This window comes from Plecotus auritus (genome assembly GCF_963455305.1).
Source record: "Plecotus auritus genome assembly, chromosome: 9".
NCBI classification, from domain to species: domain Eukaryota; kingdom Metazoa; phylum Chordata; class Mammalia; order Chiroptera; family Vespertilionidae; genus Plecotus; species Plecotus auritus.
The window spans coordinates 20,495,311-20,512,096 of NC_137783.1; the positions used below are offsets into that span (position 1 = coordinate 20,495,311).

A 16,786-nucleotide genomic window follows, 5' to 3' on the forward strand; every position below is an offset into this window, starting at 1 on the left:
CAGAGGCTTGCCAGGGCCTGGGGTGTGATCTGGAGATGGGCTCATAGACAAACACTCATGCTGTTGAGTGAGCAACTCAACACCACCCAGGCCCTTTCTGTGGCCGGCTCTTCATGGCTGTTTCTGAGCCGCTTTTCCGTGTCATTGGGCATTTACAAGGTGTTCCGATGAAAACGTTTCCCACTCTTCCGATTTGCTAATTCCTTAGTTGTATAAAGTCTGTTGTTTAACCCATTATTGAGTTTTTTATTCAAATACTATATTTCTAGTTCTAGAATTTAGAAATAAAATTCTGGCTCTGTTTCGTTTTTTCTTGTTCCTTTTGTAATGGCCTGTTGTCTCGGGGATCTGAATGTAGCCTTTGTATCTTGAACATTTAAACCTGCACATTTTAAAGCCACGTCTAGATCCACAGCCCTCTGCTTGTTGCCTTTGCTCCATCTCGCAGCAGTGAGTGGCCGTGTCTGTGTTACAGCGTTTGTCTGTGAGCTCATCTCCCGTGGGGTTGCCTTTGCTGAGAGTCTCGGTCGTGCCCTGGGTTGTGGAAGTGTTTGTCTTTGCCAAGTTCTGGATCCCAAAACACCAGGTTTCCCACTCGTTTCTCAGCTCAGTCCGTCAGATGAGCATAGTGCATGCCTGTTTCTCTCTGGCCCAGAATGGACATCCCAGTTCTGGACCCACCAGTGGGCAGTTTCTCTAGACATGCTGAGGGAGACATGTTTTTCTAAATATATCGACTCTGATGTGAATTTTGGTTTTCTTTGACTTTGTCTTGTCCATTGTGGTAGCCACCAGCTATATGCAGCTTAAAATTATGTAGTTAGTTAAAATGAAATGAAATTTTAAAAATGAAGTTCCTGTGCCTTTCTGGCCGTATTTCAAGTGCTTAAGAGCCACTTGTGGCCACGGGCTGCCTTATTGACGGTGCAGATACAGACCACCCGCCTCACTGCAGGAAGTTCTGCTGGACACCCAGCGCTCCTCCAGGTAGTTCCCACGGCCTAACCCAGCTTTCTTCCCACACACAGGTCTATTTTGCTGTCTACACCTTCAAGGCACGGAACCCAAATGAGCTGAGTGTGTCAGCCAATCAGAGACTCAAGATCCTGGACTTTAAAGATGTTACCGGAAATACAGAATGGTGGTTAGCCGAAGTTAATGGGAAGAAGGGCTATGTTCCATCCAATTATATTCGCAAAGCTGAGTACACCTGAACCTGTTCTGCTTCCCACTCGCCTTGCTACGCTCGCTTCCTTCTGCTGGAGGTTCTGGCGGTCCCCTGAGAGGGAACCGCTCAGGAGGCACAGGCCCTGTCCCCCATGCTCAACCATGCCACAGGGGGCACAAGATACGACTTGTTCTCCTCCATTGGGTTCGCAATCTTGATGCTTACTAGAATTTCTAGAATTTGCAATGAACCCTGGAGCTTGAAAATAATTCCATGACCATAGAAAGAGCGGCAAGTCCTGGGTCAGCCTGTGGAAATGAGAAATTTCCAAGCAGAAGACAGTATCTTGTGTCTGCTGGGAGCTATGCAATAGCATTAGAAGATGTTGGCATTGGTTGTACTGTGCTCCACCATCACCTGACAGAAATCAACTTGGATGAAAAGAATTCTCTGAAAGCCCTTTTAGGCTTGCCTCTGCCTGTGGCAAGGAGTTTGCTGAGATTGTATCAATTCTGGTGTTTCAAAGCTTCAGTGTCTAGCACACGTTCACACCGCTGTGCCCACCCCAATTTCTAAAAGTCCTTAAAACACTAGCATGTGTAATCTTTTTCTTAGCTCAATGATTGGTTATGCAACATTCGACTGCTTTCTTTCTCCTTTTGAAGAGCGTTTACCGTCTTTATTTTCCTTCGACCTCTCTCTGAAGGTTCTCATTTCTGTAGGTGCAGTCATCTACACCGTTCTGAGAGTTATGTCTACTTTATACAATCAGTGTGTGATAATCTCCCCAGGCTCTCTTTTCTACAACCCATACCTGATAGATTTTCCACGGAGAATAGGATCAGAGTTCCAGCCATTTCGTTAAAAGGATTCACTCTGCAATGAGCCAAAACCATCCCAGCCTGGTGGAACATGGGATACCTTTCTCCTTCATCCAACTCAGTGCTATCCACAGATGCAGAAAACTGAACACGTGTCTTCTTTTTTAAAATATGTTTTTATTGATTTCAGAGAGGAGGGAAGAGGGAGAGAGAGAGAAACATCAGAGATGAGAAAGAATCATTGATTGGCTGCCTCATGCACACCCCCTACTCGGGATCAAACTCACAACCTGGACATGTATCCCAACGGGAATAGAACCGTGACCTCCTGATTCATGGGTGGACGCTCAATCACTGAGCCGCACCTCCTGGCCTAACACGTGCCTTATTTGAATTAGGATACTCAGTCCTGAAAGTAGCTTATGAGAGACTTGGAAATAGCATTTTCTGTTTTACGCTAACCTCCATGTTTCAGAGATCACAGTCTAAGCCAAAAAGACTCTAAAGTGCCAGATTGTCCCCTTCTCCGGCCTCAGGAAGATGTTTGCTAACCCTCACCGAAGACTCTCCCCTGAACGTTCTATTTGAGCAGAGCTCTTATTTAAGGTCTGCCCCCGTGTGAAGCCTACCTTGGAACAGAAAACTATGAATTTGTCTTAAGAAGGGAATGAAGCACAGTCTTACAGCCCCTTCTCCACCAAGTGCACCTTCGGCCGACCATCCTGATGAATTGGGAGACACTGGGCTCCTGAGCCCGGGGAGAATGCGGGTCGGTCAGAAGGCAGCAGCGTGAGCCTCTTGTGAATAGTTTATATTTAGAGATGTTTCTATTGGAGTAGTTATTTTATAAATAAAAGCATTTCTAAGGACCATGAGTATGTTTTCTTGATTTCCCTCCACGTTTAGCCTGAACTTTCCTCTTGGATTTCTGAGGGTACCGTTCTGACAATTAAGTGATGCCCAAATACCAGGAAATGGGCAGACTAACAAGAAATTCAAGTCAAATGTCATATCAATGGAATTACTGTATACTCAAGAGATGTCCATGCTGCAGGTGATTGTTTATTTTAAGGCATTCTTTTATAAAACTAGAGGCCCGGTGCATGAAATTTGTGCATGGCGGGGGTGGGGAGTTCCCTCAGCCCAGCCTGTACCCTCTCCAATCTGGGACATCCCTCTCACAATTCAGGACTGCTGGCTCCCAACCGCTCGTCTGCCTGCCTGCCTGACTGCCCCTAACTGCTTCTGCCTGCCAGCCTGATCACCCCCTAACCACTCCCCTGCCAGCCTGATCGACGCCTAACTGCTCCCCTGCCAGCCCGATTGCCCCTAACCTTCCCTCCAGGCCTGGTCGCCCCCAACTGCCCTCCCCTGCAGGCCTGGTCCCTCCCAACTGCCCTCCCCTGCTGGCCTGATCGCCCACAACTGCCCTCCCCTGCTGGCCATCTTGTGGTGGCCATCTTTGACCACATGGGGGCAGCCATCTTGTGTGTTGGAGTGATGGTCAATTTGGATATTACTCTTTTTATTAGATAGGACTAGAGGCCTGGTGCATGGATTCGTGCACCGGTGGGGTCCCTTGGCCTGGCCTGCAGGGATCGGGCTGAAAACGGCTCTCCAACATCCCCCAAGGGGTCTCGGATCGCAAGAGGGCGCAGGCCAGGCCGAGGGACCCCACCGGTGCATGATTGGGTCCGGGGAGGACCATGGGAGGGCTCCAGGGTGTGTCCAGCCTATCTTGCCCAGTCCCAATCAGCCAGACCCCAGCAGCAAGCTAACTTACGGGTGGAGTGTCTGCCCTCTGGTGGTCAGTGCACGTCATAGCAACTGGTCGAATGGTTGGACACTTGGCATATTCGTGTTTTATTATATAGGATCCTGGCAGAACAGAGGAGCTGAATTCTCTAAGGTGGAATTACTAAGAGGTTAGTATTTTCCTGATATTATGGATGTGGAAACTAATGCATTAGAGCTTAACCAGGCCATACGGCAGTAGGTTGGGCAAGATTGGGGTGGGTAGGGCAGACACAGCAGGAGCACTGGCAGAGGCGGGATTGAGGATGTGTGGGTGACTGAGCAATCACATGATAGTGTTAAGGGACAGAAATCATGGTTGAATAGGGAGTCTCCGTGGGAGAGAAATGTATAGGTCAGTGGTCGGCAAACCGCGGCTCGCGAGCCACATGCAGCTCTTTGGCCCCTTGAGTGTGGCTCTTCCACAAAATACCACGGCCTGGGCGAGTCTATTTTGAAGAAGTGGTATTAGAAGAAGTTTAAGTTTAAAAAAGTTGGCTCTCAAAAGAAATTTCAATTGTTGTACTGTTGATATTTGGCTCTGTTGACTAATGAGTTTGCCGACCACTGGTATAGGTCAACTCTTTCATTTTTGGATTAGGAAAATGGGGTCCGTCGACATTGTGACGTACTCACAAGTTTCCGATGGATCCTGAATTTAAAGTTGGGCCTCAGGCTCTCAAGCTGAGTCTTTACACCTTATCCTGGAGCCAGACTGTCTGACTTCAGACACTAAGAGCTTCGTGACCTTGGCAACTTTCTAACCACTGCTTCAGTTTCCTCATTTAAAGTAATGGTAGTAGCCCGACTGGCATGGCTCAGTGGATTGAGTGTTGTTCCATGCACCAAGAGGTTGCTGGTTCGATTCCCGGTCAGGGCACATGCCCGGGTTGTGGGCTTGATCCCCAGTAGGAGGCACGCAGGAGGCAACTGATTGATATTTCTCTATCATCAATGTTCTCTCCCTCTCCCTTCCTCTCTAAAAAATCAATAAAAAATATTTTAAAATTTAAAAACTAAAATAATGATAGTAATACTATCCATCTCACGAAGTTGTTGGAAAGATGGAATGAATTGGTGCATGGAAAATGTTAGAACATCACCTGACAGATAATAAACAAATTGGAGAGCCGTGAGGTCCAAGTCAAGGAATTTAGATTTGATTAGTGATAATACATTCCTGTTGCTTCTTCAGTGGCTTGACTGTTTTAGGAAAGCTAAATGGCAGCAGGATGATTTGGAGGGTGGAAGATCAAGATAACTGATTTGAGCAGAAAAGGGCTTGAGAATGGAAAAAAGCAGCCTCCTTTAAAGAATATGAAATTGAAGAAATGATGGATTCACTGGCAAAAGGGAGGTCACTGGGATGGAAGCAAGTGTATGAGGAAATGAGTTTTGTTTTAAAGCACCATCACAGCGAGCTGGGGGCTTGAAGGCCCCACCTACAGAGCGAGGTCCCAGGTGGTTTGTGTGTATTAAAGTTTGAGAAGCATCTATTCAGGCAATTTTTTTAAATGGAACTTTCTATCAGAAAAGTAGGAGTTAGCAAAAACCAAGGAAGGAAAGAGGTGTCAGATGTTTCAGATACAACAGAAGGAAATGTTATTGAAGCAAATTTCCAAATCCGGTTTGCCTGCTTACTTCCTCTCATGAATTTTCTCCTTTCCTGTCTGGGAGTAGCTCTTCAGATGTGTTTTCATTCAAGAGTCCTAGGAGAACAGGGTGGGGTTCAGGGGAAATCTATGGTCATCTGTAAAGTGTAGATTTCTGGCCTCTAGAGATTACTGCAAGACTGAAACGATGATGTCTGCACATGTTTGTGCACTGTGAGCTCTAGAAGTACATGGTTTCAATAAGAATTGAGCTTTGTGTCACCCTGTTTTAATTAATTGTGAAGCTGAGACTGTTTATATGGGTTTTGTTTCAGGGTTGGGAATATACACAGGCCCCGGAAGAGCAGCACTGTGCTCTGAATTCTGTTTCACTTGCAGAACCTTAAGCTTGAGGATCAAGAATAGTGTTCTAACACCTTTAATCACCAAACACTACTCAGGCTTTTAATTCTCTCATCTATTAGTATGTAGTATTGATATATATTTGTATTGATTTCAGAGAGGAAGAGAGAGAAAGAAACATCAATGATGAGAGAGAATCATTGATCTGCTGCCTCCTGCACTCCCCACACTGGGGATTGAGCCTGTAACCCAGCATGAGCCCTGACCGGGCATCGAACTGTGACCTCCTGGTTCATAGGATAATCTCCGATCTGCACCTTGGTTTATTTCACTGAGCCCCTGGAAGTTTCTTGCAATTGTTAATGAAGATCAATATCAGTGATCTGCCTGCATCAAGAAGGGAGTTTCCACAACAAACTGCAGACTCTGCAAGCTACATACATAAGGCTGTCCATCTCTTACCACCACTCAGAGGTGAGCCTCAGGAGAAAGGGGAGGACTTAGTGCTTCCCCAGAGGTAAGTTCGGCTGGTGTGGTGGTGGGAGGGAGGGAGCACTCTGATGAGGGCAGCAGCAGGGTGTTCATTCAGGAACAAGTCATTGGAAGCAGCAGGCACACTGGGACCCTGCAGCTGCCTCAGCAGGACCACCCACGAAGCACAGCCTGTGCGCCACCAGGCATCCCAGGACACCAAGGAAGCTGACTGAGAGACTCCTGGTCTGTCACAGCCTCCTCCAACCATAGGTATCACCATGACTCATTTAACCAGGGGCCTTCCTACAGCCTCTCAGATGAGATTAAAAAAAGATTACCTGCAAATATGACCATGCTGAGTAAGACCTTTGCGATGTGACAGGTGACAGAAGTCAGCACTGAAACCCACTTTAGCTGGTCTTAAAAGATGGTGTAACCCTCTGCAGAGTCACACGACAGTGGGATTCCGTGAAGATCAGTCAGTTGTCATACTGACTTCAGTAGGAGAATATTAGCAATTTTACCAGAGCTATTTGGGCTTATGGTATTGTATGAGTTTCCTATTGCTACTATAACAAGTTACCACAAATTTGTGGCCTAAAACAACACAAGTTTATTAGCTTACAGTTCTGGAGGTCAGAAGTTCAAAGGCTGTTTCACTGGGCAAAAGTCAAGGTGTCGGCAGGGCTGGTTCCTTCTGCCGCCTCCAGGGGAGAATCTGTCTCCTTTTCCAGCTTCTAGAAGCTGCCTGTATGCCTCGGCTTATGGCCTCTCCCTCCATCTTCAAAACCAGCAGCATAGCATCTTCAAATCCCTTTCGCATCACGTTGTCTGCATTCTAACTCTGACCCCCTGACTCGTGAGGATCCTGGTGACTACGTGGGGCCCCCTGGATAATCTCCCCATCACAATACCCTCCATCACATCTGCAAAGCCCCTTTGCCACGGGTTTTGAGAATTAGGACGTGGACATCGTTGGGGGCCATTTTCTTTACCACAGGAATGAAGTCATGACATTTTTTTTAGGCCCCTTGTCTTTTTGAGAATGGAAACAACCCACTCCACACTATACCTGTTTTCTGTAAGAGGCCAGATGATATGGTACATATTTTAGGCTTTGCGGGCCATTCAGTCTGTCACCACTCCTCAGCTCTGCCATTGTAACAATAAAGCAGGCATAGATAATACAGAAACAAGTGAGCATGACTGTGTTCCAAAAAACTTTATTGACAAAAACAGTAGATTTGGCCCTTGAGCCATATCCTTACTCCAGGTCCAGCTAAAACATAAGGATTCTGGTCAACCATTAACACTAAGGTTAAATATGCAAAAAAATTAAACCTTTTGATGAAGGAAAATGAAAAGCCTGCCAAGGTATAATTGGTTTAAGATAAATGTAAATAAAAATAAATGTATAATTGGTTAACTAATAAATGTATCCGGCAAATATTTATAGGACTAGGAGGTATCTTTACGATGCAAACCCTGGCAAACCAGATCACAAGTTAGCAGCACATGGGTGCTAACCAACAAAGGAGCCCGCAGGCGAGGGTGTTAGCACCACGTACAGGGAGAGACGTCAGTGTCCAGAGGTACGACCAGTGCATCTGACAATCTCTACAGAGGGATACCAACAGAGCTGTTGCCCAGAGAGAACAAGTAGCTATGGGCACAAGCAGCAGGTAAATGTCCCAAAGGCTGCGGCTGCCACGGAGCCCGTCCTTCCCAGTGGGCGCTCAGGAGCAGAATAGCCAATGGCAAGGACCAAGGTGACTGTCCAATCAACATGGCGACCAAAGGCCTTGATTGTTAGAGTTGAGAAAGGGGCTCTGTATTAGTCCATTTTTAAAATTCAGTAAACTAGTCTTACATCATTTTTCTTTTCTTCCTGCAACTCTTACGTTTATGCTTACTTTTTTTGTTTATGCTTATTTTACCTACAAGAAACACTGCCTTACATGTACTCATTTAAATTTTTTTTCTATTTTTCTAATTAGTTGCTTTTCACACTGTAACAGTTAAATTCTACGGCATAACCAATTACTTGCATATAAAGTTAAAAAGGAATCCTATGAAAATGGAGTGCTTCTAGTGCTTTTATGCATTTTTACAATCGTTTACTTGTACCTGCAAACAGCATGAAGCCTTTTAAAAAGCAGTTTAGTGCCTAATCTATGTAGAAGACTAAATTCATGCTTAGAGTTGAATGTGGTCTTTGCTAACTAAATCTAAATTGCAGAAGTTTAGAGGTTTAAGTGCCGATGTTTGTACAATATTGTTTGCTAATTTTTAATAAAGACATCAGTGTGTGTCTGTGATTAAATGTATTCTCCTATTGCCTACAAGAAGCACATTTCTTCAGCGGGTATTTCGAAAGGCACTTATATGAAACTAACCTGCAAAAACATGGAGGTCTGACTGGCACATTTATTCTCTCTCTTTGTACCAATGTGTCACTGTGGAGCTACTTTATTTTGTTCAACTCTATTGCTGCATTCTTGGCATACATTTTCCCCATTGAATTAAGACTTTTTTGAACATTCAAAAATATGTGTGCACTTGCTATATTCGAGCCACTGAAGATAGCAAAAATGAGTAAGAAAATATTCCTACTGTCAAGAGGCTCACAGCTGAGTGAGGGAAACCCAAACAGAATTATCAGACAAAGTAATAAATACAGTAATAGCAAGTTAGCTGGGGAACTTAAGCAGAAAGGACGTTTTTCAAATGATAGCAGGTAGCTCACTGATTCTGGGAGAGTAAGACAGCCAGCTGTGATGCCCAGCATCATACTACAGTATCACTGGGCCGTGCTGCTGGAACCACCACCTGCTACCCCTGGGGAATAGCTCTGATGGTCACAACTGCCATCACCTTTCCCAGAACAGATTTCCCTGCCTCCGTGTCACCAGCATCTGAATCAAAATCTGGCACTGGCATATCTGACTAATGGCTGCACCCTGGTCTCCCACCAAGAATCTTTAGTTGGGGAAGTTCCCAAGCATGGAACTGAGGTTCAGATGCTGAGCTGCCCAAAAGATTGAAAATCTACTACAGCACTGACGCTGGCCTGGAGGTGTAAGAGGAGAGAGTCAGGGAAGGCTCTTTGGAGAAGATGACCTTTTAGTTGTGTCTTAATTAAAGGTAACCAGGGTATTCCAAGCAGAAGGGATAGATAAACCAAAACCTAGAATCAAAAGGTGAGTGTGTGGCCCAGCCAGCGTGGCTCAGTGGTTGAGCATCAGCCTATGGACCAAGAGGTCATGGTTTGATTCCCAGCCAGGGCCCGGGTTGTGGGCTCAAACCCCAGTGTGGGGCGTGCAGGTGGCAGCCAGTCAATGATTCTCATCACTGATGTTTCTATCTCTCTCTCCTTCTCCCTTCCTCTCTGAAATAAGTTTTGTTAAAGGTGTGTGTGTGTGTGTGTGTGTGTGTGTGTGTGTGTGTGTGTGTATCTAAAACCATTTTAATGTTGCTGGAGCTTAACGTGAGGTATGAGAGTTAGAAGAAATGAGATTGGACCAGATGTTAGGGAGCTTCATTATAGCATAATAAGGAATTTTAATTTTACTCTGGATTGCCATTGAATGTAGGGATCAGTTTTGCATGTTTGATCACTGGTAGCCATGGGTGGATATGTCTGAGAAAAAGAATACAGGAAGTAGAGATACCTATGCCATCAGTCCAGGTTAGATGTGAAAAGAACCTGAATGATGGTGAAAGTGATGGGGATAGAGAAATAAAACTGGGAAGGCCTGGTGGCTGATGTGATTGGAAAAGGAAAAATTAAGAGTGATGGGAATAAACCCCACCATGAAGGTCAAGGGGAGGAGTTGCCCTTGGAAATTTGTAAACCACAACTGGCTCTTGTACGGGATGGTGATCTGAAGTCATACTAATGGTAGAGTTTGAGGCTCCTTAGGGGAGAATTTAATTCAAAGAAGTTCTGGGAAATGCCCCCAGGTGACAGCTCAGACCTCAAAGGATGTCCACAGATAAAATGCTAGAGAGTGAGCAGCTCATTGTAAGAATTCACAAGGCAGACAAGGAAATAAAGCACCACGGATGAGAACCAGCAGAGACCTCACATTGAAACCTAAGTATTAACCAGAGAAATATAAATTAAAACCTCACCAAAGTACCAATTCATTCTCATCGGGTTGACAAAATGTTTTAAATCGGCATTGCCAGTTTGGCATTACCTAATATATGCATGTAAACATGTGTATACCCCCATTCCTACATTATACCCTAAAAAGTCTTGCACCTGTAAGTCAGGAATTATATATCAGAATGTTCATAATAGTAGCATTCATCACAGGAAAAAAACAACAAAACACACAACCACCCTAGAAATAACCCTACTGCTGATGAACATTAAAATGGATAAACTGTGGTAGTGAGAATGAACTAACCCCACGTGGACACCAACGTGGCTAAATCTCAAAAGTAATATTGAAGAAAAGACATAGAAAAATGCATGCGGTATGAGTCAGGCCATTTGCATACGTTTCTTAAAAGATACATACACATTGTTTAAAGATACATACATAGTGATAAAACTAAAATGGAAATCGAGGGGATAATTATGAGATTCAGGATAGTGGTATCTCTGGGGGTGGGTAGCAGGCTAGCAAGGAGGATTCTGATGTAGCTGGTGATATTCATTTCCTTAACCTGGGGAGTGGGTACACGGTGTGCACTTCTGATCCTTCTTTAAAACTTACATTTTACACACTCCTCAATATGTGATACAGTTCCCCAAAATAAAATTAAATAAGGAATGTTCCTTCCAGTCCTTCTCTAAGCCACGGGACCTGCTGTCAGAGGGCAGTGCTGTTCACATTCTCAATGCCAGCTTCTTTGGCCATAAAATAAAAGGGGCCAGGTTTTGCCAGCAGCTCTTCGGGGCTGCCAAACTCGACAATCTTCCCGTTGTCTAGGACCATTACCCTGAAACAAAGAAGAAGGAAATGCAAGCCTTAGGAAGCAGCATCTCAAATCTTGGTGTTGGTGAGAATAACCAGCACTAAGTCACGGTAAAATCATTCAGATCAGGCTACAAAGCAGAGTGGATGAAGGGACCCCAGCATCTGCAGCAACATGGATGAATTCCATACGTAGTGCCGAACTAGAAGAATATACTTAGTCTGAGTCCATTTCCATCCCCCTTTTTAAAAAAAGACATACATTGTTTAAGGGAGCCTGTCCTCCCACTGTCTGAAAGGACTGACATTATCCACGTTTTGAATGTAATCCGTCAGAGGAACAAAAAGCCGTTTACAGGGGTAGCCCCTGAGACCTTCAGGTGGAAGGTCTGTGGTCAGTGTCTGCCACTCATGGCTTGAGCCTCCACCTCCCTATACTCGGTTATGGTTGGACACAGTTTTCCATTTTTCCTCAAGGCACTTTCCTTAACCCTGTTGGCTTTTTCATTAGCTTGATGTATAATTTTGGGCAAATTGCTTGAACTCTCTCAGCCTCTGTTTCTTCATCAGTAAAATGATGGTAGTTAATCCTTCTGCTATAAGAAATCTCACGGCTGATGCTATTACTTTTTAAAATATATATATACTAGAGGCCTGGTGCACAAAATTCGTGCGTAGGGGAGATGGGAGTCCCTCAGCCCGGCCTGCACCCTCTCCAATCCGGGACCCCTCGGGGGATGTCCGACTGCTGGTTTAGGCAGTCAGATATCCCTCTCGCAATCCAGGATCGCTGGCTCCTAACCGCTCACCTGCTTAACTGCCTGAACACCCCTAACTGCCTCTGCCTGCCTGCCTGATAGCCCCCTAACCCCTCTGCCTGCCTGCCTGATCACCCCTAACCATGCTTCCCTGCTGGCCTGATCACCCCTAACTGCTCTCCCCTGCCGGCCTGATCGCCCCTAACCACCTCTGCCTCGGCCCCTGTCACCATGGCTTTGTCCGGAAGACATCCTGTCCATCCATTCTAATTAGCATATTGCTCTTTTATTAGTATAGATGTATTTTTATTGAATTTAAAGAGGAAGGGAGAGAGAGAAACATCAATGATGAGAGAGTATCATTGATCAGCTCTCTCCCACAGGACCCACACGGGATTGAGCTAGCAACCTGAGTATGTGCCCTGATGGAGAATCAAAGCATGACCTCCTGGTTCCTAGGTCAATGCTCAACCACTGAGCCACACGCCAGCTGGGCTGATGCTATTACTGTTGACAAAGGGTTAAGTCGGGTCTATCAAACTCTGTCCCCCTGCCCCTCCTCCACACACACTCACTTGTCGCTGTCCATGATGGTGTGCAGCCTGTGGGCGATGGTGATAGCCGTGCAGTGGGAGAACTCCTTTCGGATGGTTATCTGGATGAGCTGATCTGTCTCTAGATCTACTGCAGCGGTGGCCTCATCCATGATCAGAATCTTGGATTTCCGAAGCAGAGCCCGAGCCAGGCACAGCAGCTGCTTCTGCCCAATGCTGCAGCCAATGGTAGAAATCAAGCATTAGCCCAAGGACCAAGGAATAAGCTGGGAAGGGATGTGAGGGCCAATCAGACTTTACATACCCACACTCCTAAATCCCCCCAGCATGCCTCAGCCAAACTTCCACAATTAATTAGAAGGCCCACCACACATACTTAATTAAAATGTCACGTTTGTGGGCCCCACACCTCTCAATCAGAATGGGGAGGAGCCATGGAACGTGTATTTTTAATAAGCACCCCAGGTGATGTCCATGTTTGACAAGTTTGGGAAATACTAGCCCAGGAATAGTGCTTTGCATTTGGCTACAGGGATGTCCCAGTACACCAACAACAATTCCAAAAAAGAGATGGATGCCCCAAGTTCATTTCAGCAGTATGTGACCTGACGCCATTTAGATAAGGTGACATCTCGCCAGAATGCCCCAGTGGCATTTCTCAGTGCCCTTAGCAAATCCATTCGTTATTTTAATGTGTAATTCTAGTCTCAAAGCTAATTATTTGTTCAAGGCCTTCTGCCTTGATTAGAGACGTAGCTATCTAATGAACATGATGTCTTGCTGTGAGATGCAATGTACGTGGAACTCGAATATGCTTGTAAAATGCAAATCGCTTTAATTTGCGAAGAGCCGGTAATGAAGACTGGACCTCTTAGTCGCATAAAGAAGCTTTGGGAAATGATGTGAAGGAAATATTCAGTAGTTCGCTAATTGCTCTTTCCTGCTGTGGCCATTAGGGAGCATATTAAGCAGAGGATGGCTAGACTAAAAGCTCTGTAATTCTCTGTGAGAAAATTTCCTGCAGGAGATGGGAAGTCACCCAAGATGAACTTTCACTTTTTTTCTGTAAAAACAGAGGCAACTGCAATTTCCTTAACTTGTACCAAACCCCGCCTGGTACCGCTGGGCTTCACATCACAGGCCCAGGCACCACTCTGGCTCCGCAGTGTCTCTCTCTCCAAGCTGATGGGTCTCCGATCTCTGATCACTCATCAAAGGAATTTAAGTTTCAATACTTCCAAAGCAGGTCTGAAATCAAGGCACTGGTACCGAAAGTATCAAGCTCCCCGATCCCCATCCTGCCAGAGGGTCCCACATGGCCCCACGTGTCTACACTGTCCGCAGCATTCACTGTCTGGCCTTTACGCGGACAGGTCTGTCTTCTCCACGAGGCTGTAAGCACTGGGAGGCCAGGGCTTGTGTCTGTGTCCTTTCCCCTGTGTCTGCAGTGCCTGCATGTACTAGATGCTCAATGTATGTTTGTTAACGGAATGTTTGAATGGCCTATTTCACAGGCCTCAAGGCCCACTTAAATCCTGCTAGTTCCTAGTTCTGTTGCTGAGGACACGCTAACATGATGCCTTATACATCAAAGCTTACAAGTGTCACCTGGGCCCTTGATTCAGCTGGTCTGGGCTGCAATCTAGGCATTAGATTTTTTTAAAATATATTTTCTATTGATTTTTACAGAGAGGAAGGGAGAGGGATAGAGAATTAAAACCATCGATGAGAGAGAAACATTGATCAGCTGCTATCTGCACGCTCCCTACTGGTGATCAAGCCTGCAACCAGGGTACATGCCTTAGACCGGAATCAAACCCAGGACTCTTCAGTCCAAGGGCTGACGCTCTATCCACTGAGCCAAACCAGTTAGGGCTTTTACGAAAAAATTACTAAGTGATTCTAATTTGCAGCATGGTTAAGAATCAATGCTGGTGCCCTAGCTGGTTTGGCTCCATGGATAGACCATCATCCTGTGGACTGGGTTTGGGTCCTGGGTTTGATTCTGGCCAAGGACGTGTGCCTTGGTTGCAGGCTCGATCCCCAGCCCTAGTCCGGGCACAGGAGGGAGGCAACCATCGATGTGTCTCTCTCACATCGATGTTCTGTCTCTCCTCCTCCCTTCCTCTCACTCTCTCTCTCTCTCTCTCAAAAAAAAAAAAAAAAAAAAAGAAAGAAAGAAAGAAAGAAAGAAAGAAAATCAATGGGAAAATATCCTCAGGTGAGGATTAACAACAACAACAAAAAGAACTAATGCCCTTGCCCTGGCCAGTGTGGCTCGATTGCTTGGGCATCATCCCGTGCACCAAAAGGTTCTTGGTTGAATTCCCAGTCAGGGCACACGCCCAGGTTGCAGGCTCTGTCCCCAGTAGGGGTTGTGCAGGAGGCAGCCGTTTGATGCTTCTCACATCGATGTTTCTCTCTCTCCCTCTCCCATCTTCTCTCACTAATATTCAATAAAATGTTTTAAAAATCAATGCTCTAGGCCAGTGGTTGGCAAACCGCGGCTTGCGAGTCACATGTGGCTCGCGAGCTGTGGTTTGCCGCTCTGTTGACTAATGAGTTTGCTGACCACTGGACTAGACTAAATGTTACTGTGTAGTTGGAAGCTGTGAGGATTAGGCAATTGTGGCATATTGTGTGCAAAGAGGTAAAGAGTAGTATATGACAGTGGTCGGCAAACTCATTAGTCAACAGAGCGGCAAACCGCGGCTCGCTGACCACTGTTCTAGGCATTGTTTCTCAAACTGTAATATACACACAAATCACCTGGGGATCTTACTAAAATGCAGACTCAGGTCAACAGCCTGCTTTTCTAACAAGTTCACAGGCGAAGCCAGAGCTGCGGATCCACTAATTGAGTTACTGAGCATCCCTTCTCTTATGAGCTACACCTGCTAATGGTCCATGCCCAACCCAGCATTCTGAAGGCACCTGGGACTGCAGCAAGGCGTGCCCCTGAGCAGCAAGCAGGCTGTGGCTGGGGACTGAGCTTCAGTGTGTGGGGGGAAAACCCAACTTTCATAGGGAAAATGCCAGGACAGCTTCTTAAAGACATAGTGAAGGCCAAAAGTATGAAGTGTCAACATATACCGACCATCTTTGGAGAGGTGATGAGAACTGGGAAGCGGAGAGTCTCTCTGCTGGTTTAAGGTGTTTCAGGTGCCCCCCCAAACTCTGCAGACACCAGTCCCCATCATCCGCATGCCCTTTCCACCAGTGCTGCTCAAACTGGGATGCTCACAGCAACCCCCGAGGATCCTTTGGAACTCCCACGTCCAGTCTACACCTCGTACCATGAAATCAGACTTCCTGGGTTGGACCAGGCGTCAGGACTGTTTTCATCCTGATTGCAGTGAGCAGCTGAGAGGAAACCCTCCCCGATGTGGACCCGAAGGCTCACTTTGTGAAATGTCTCATGAGGGCACACGTTCCAACCAAGGTTTTCAAGGGTTTCCATGCACATTCACACCTATTCTCTCACGTCATTTTCACAACCGGTTCGCTGTACACATTAGGGATTAGACCTGGAGAGTGCCATCCAGGATGCCAGGCACCCTCTGGCTCAAGGGACAATGGAGTCGTTCCCCGTGGCTCCTCTCAATGCCTGTGGAAGTGGGTAGGAAACATTACCTAAGGTTGTCACCAGCCTCTGTCAGCTCGTGGGACAAGCCAAGTTGCAGGTTGGCCACAAAGGATTTGAGGTGAACCAGCTCCAGGGCCTTCCAAACCTCCTCATCTGAGTAGTTGTTGAAAGGGTCTAGATTCACCCTCAGGCTTCCAGAGAACAGGATGGGATCCTGCAAGTCACAGGATGAAGGGGCTGCTGGGGTTAATGACAGGAAAGGATTGGCCGTCCTCTGTGGCCAGGGGAAAGCGGGTAGGACAGGCTGGGAGGGAGAGCTGTTAGTGGCCAGGCTTTTGTAAGGTTTCCCACGAAGGTTTAGAGCGGCTGCCAGCGGGAGCTAAGCACGGGAGTGAGAGGAGTCCTTCGGCTGTTTTTTGTTGTTTTGCTTTTCATTCTGAGATTCATGTATGAATTTCCAAAATTGCCTCAGAACCTCTTTGAAAAGTAAAAAGAACATCTCACACTGCCAAATAAAAACTCATGGTGTGGAGGTGGAGCGATCGAGGGTGGTGCAGTGCCGGGGGAATAATTTATGATGCCTTCGGAGAGGCTGGAGGAGAGAGTGCATGAAACTGAGCAAACACCAGACACACCAAACCCACCCGCAGAAGCCTGGCTGCAGTGAGCAGAGGACCGGCTCTAATGAGGACCCACACACCACCGAGAGGCCTCCAGGGCAGTCCTTTTTGGTGGGGTCCAGAGAGGA

At 46.3% G+C, this 16,786-nt stretch overlaps 2 protein-coding genes across 5 annotated transcripts in view; one reads left to right on the top strand and one right to left on the bottom strand.

The window, feature by feature from the left end:
- The window catches only part of DNMBP (dynamin binding protein), a gene marked incomplete at its 5' end in the record, with an annotated part of 95,390 nt that extends 92,528 nt beyond the window's left edge, over window positions 1-2,862 (top strand). For all 4 annotated transcript variants that reach the window (XM_080640062.1, XM_080640063.1, XM_080640064.1 and 1 more), the window contains one exon: window positions 1,029-2,862. In XM_080640062.1, the coding sequence (XP_080496188.1) occupies window positions 1,029-1,214 (186 nt within the window). In that variant the 3' untranslated portion in view covers window positions 1,215-2,862. The remainder of the gene's footprint in view (window positions 1-1,028) is intronic.
- Window positions 2,863-10,646: 7,784 nt separating this feature from the next.
- ABCC2 (ATP binding cassette subfamily C member 2) overlaps window positions 10,647-16,786 on the bottom strand; it is a 71,464-nt gene continuing 65,324 nt past the window's right edge. The window contains exons 30-32 of the mRNA XM_080641799.1: window positions 16,086-16,252; window positions 12,474-12,668; window positions 10,647-11,165 (exon numbers count right to left, since the gene is read on the bottom strand). Of these exons, the coding sequence (XP_080497925.1) occupies window positions 11,036-11,165; window positions 12,474-12,668; window positions 16,086-16,252 (492 nt within the window). The 3' untranslated portion in view covers window positions 10,647-11,035. The remainder of the gene's footprint in view (window positions 11,166-12,473; window positions 12,669-16,085; window positions 16,253-16,786) is intronic.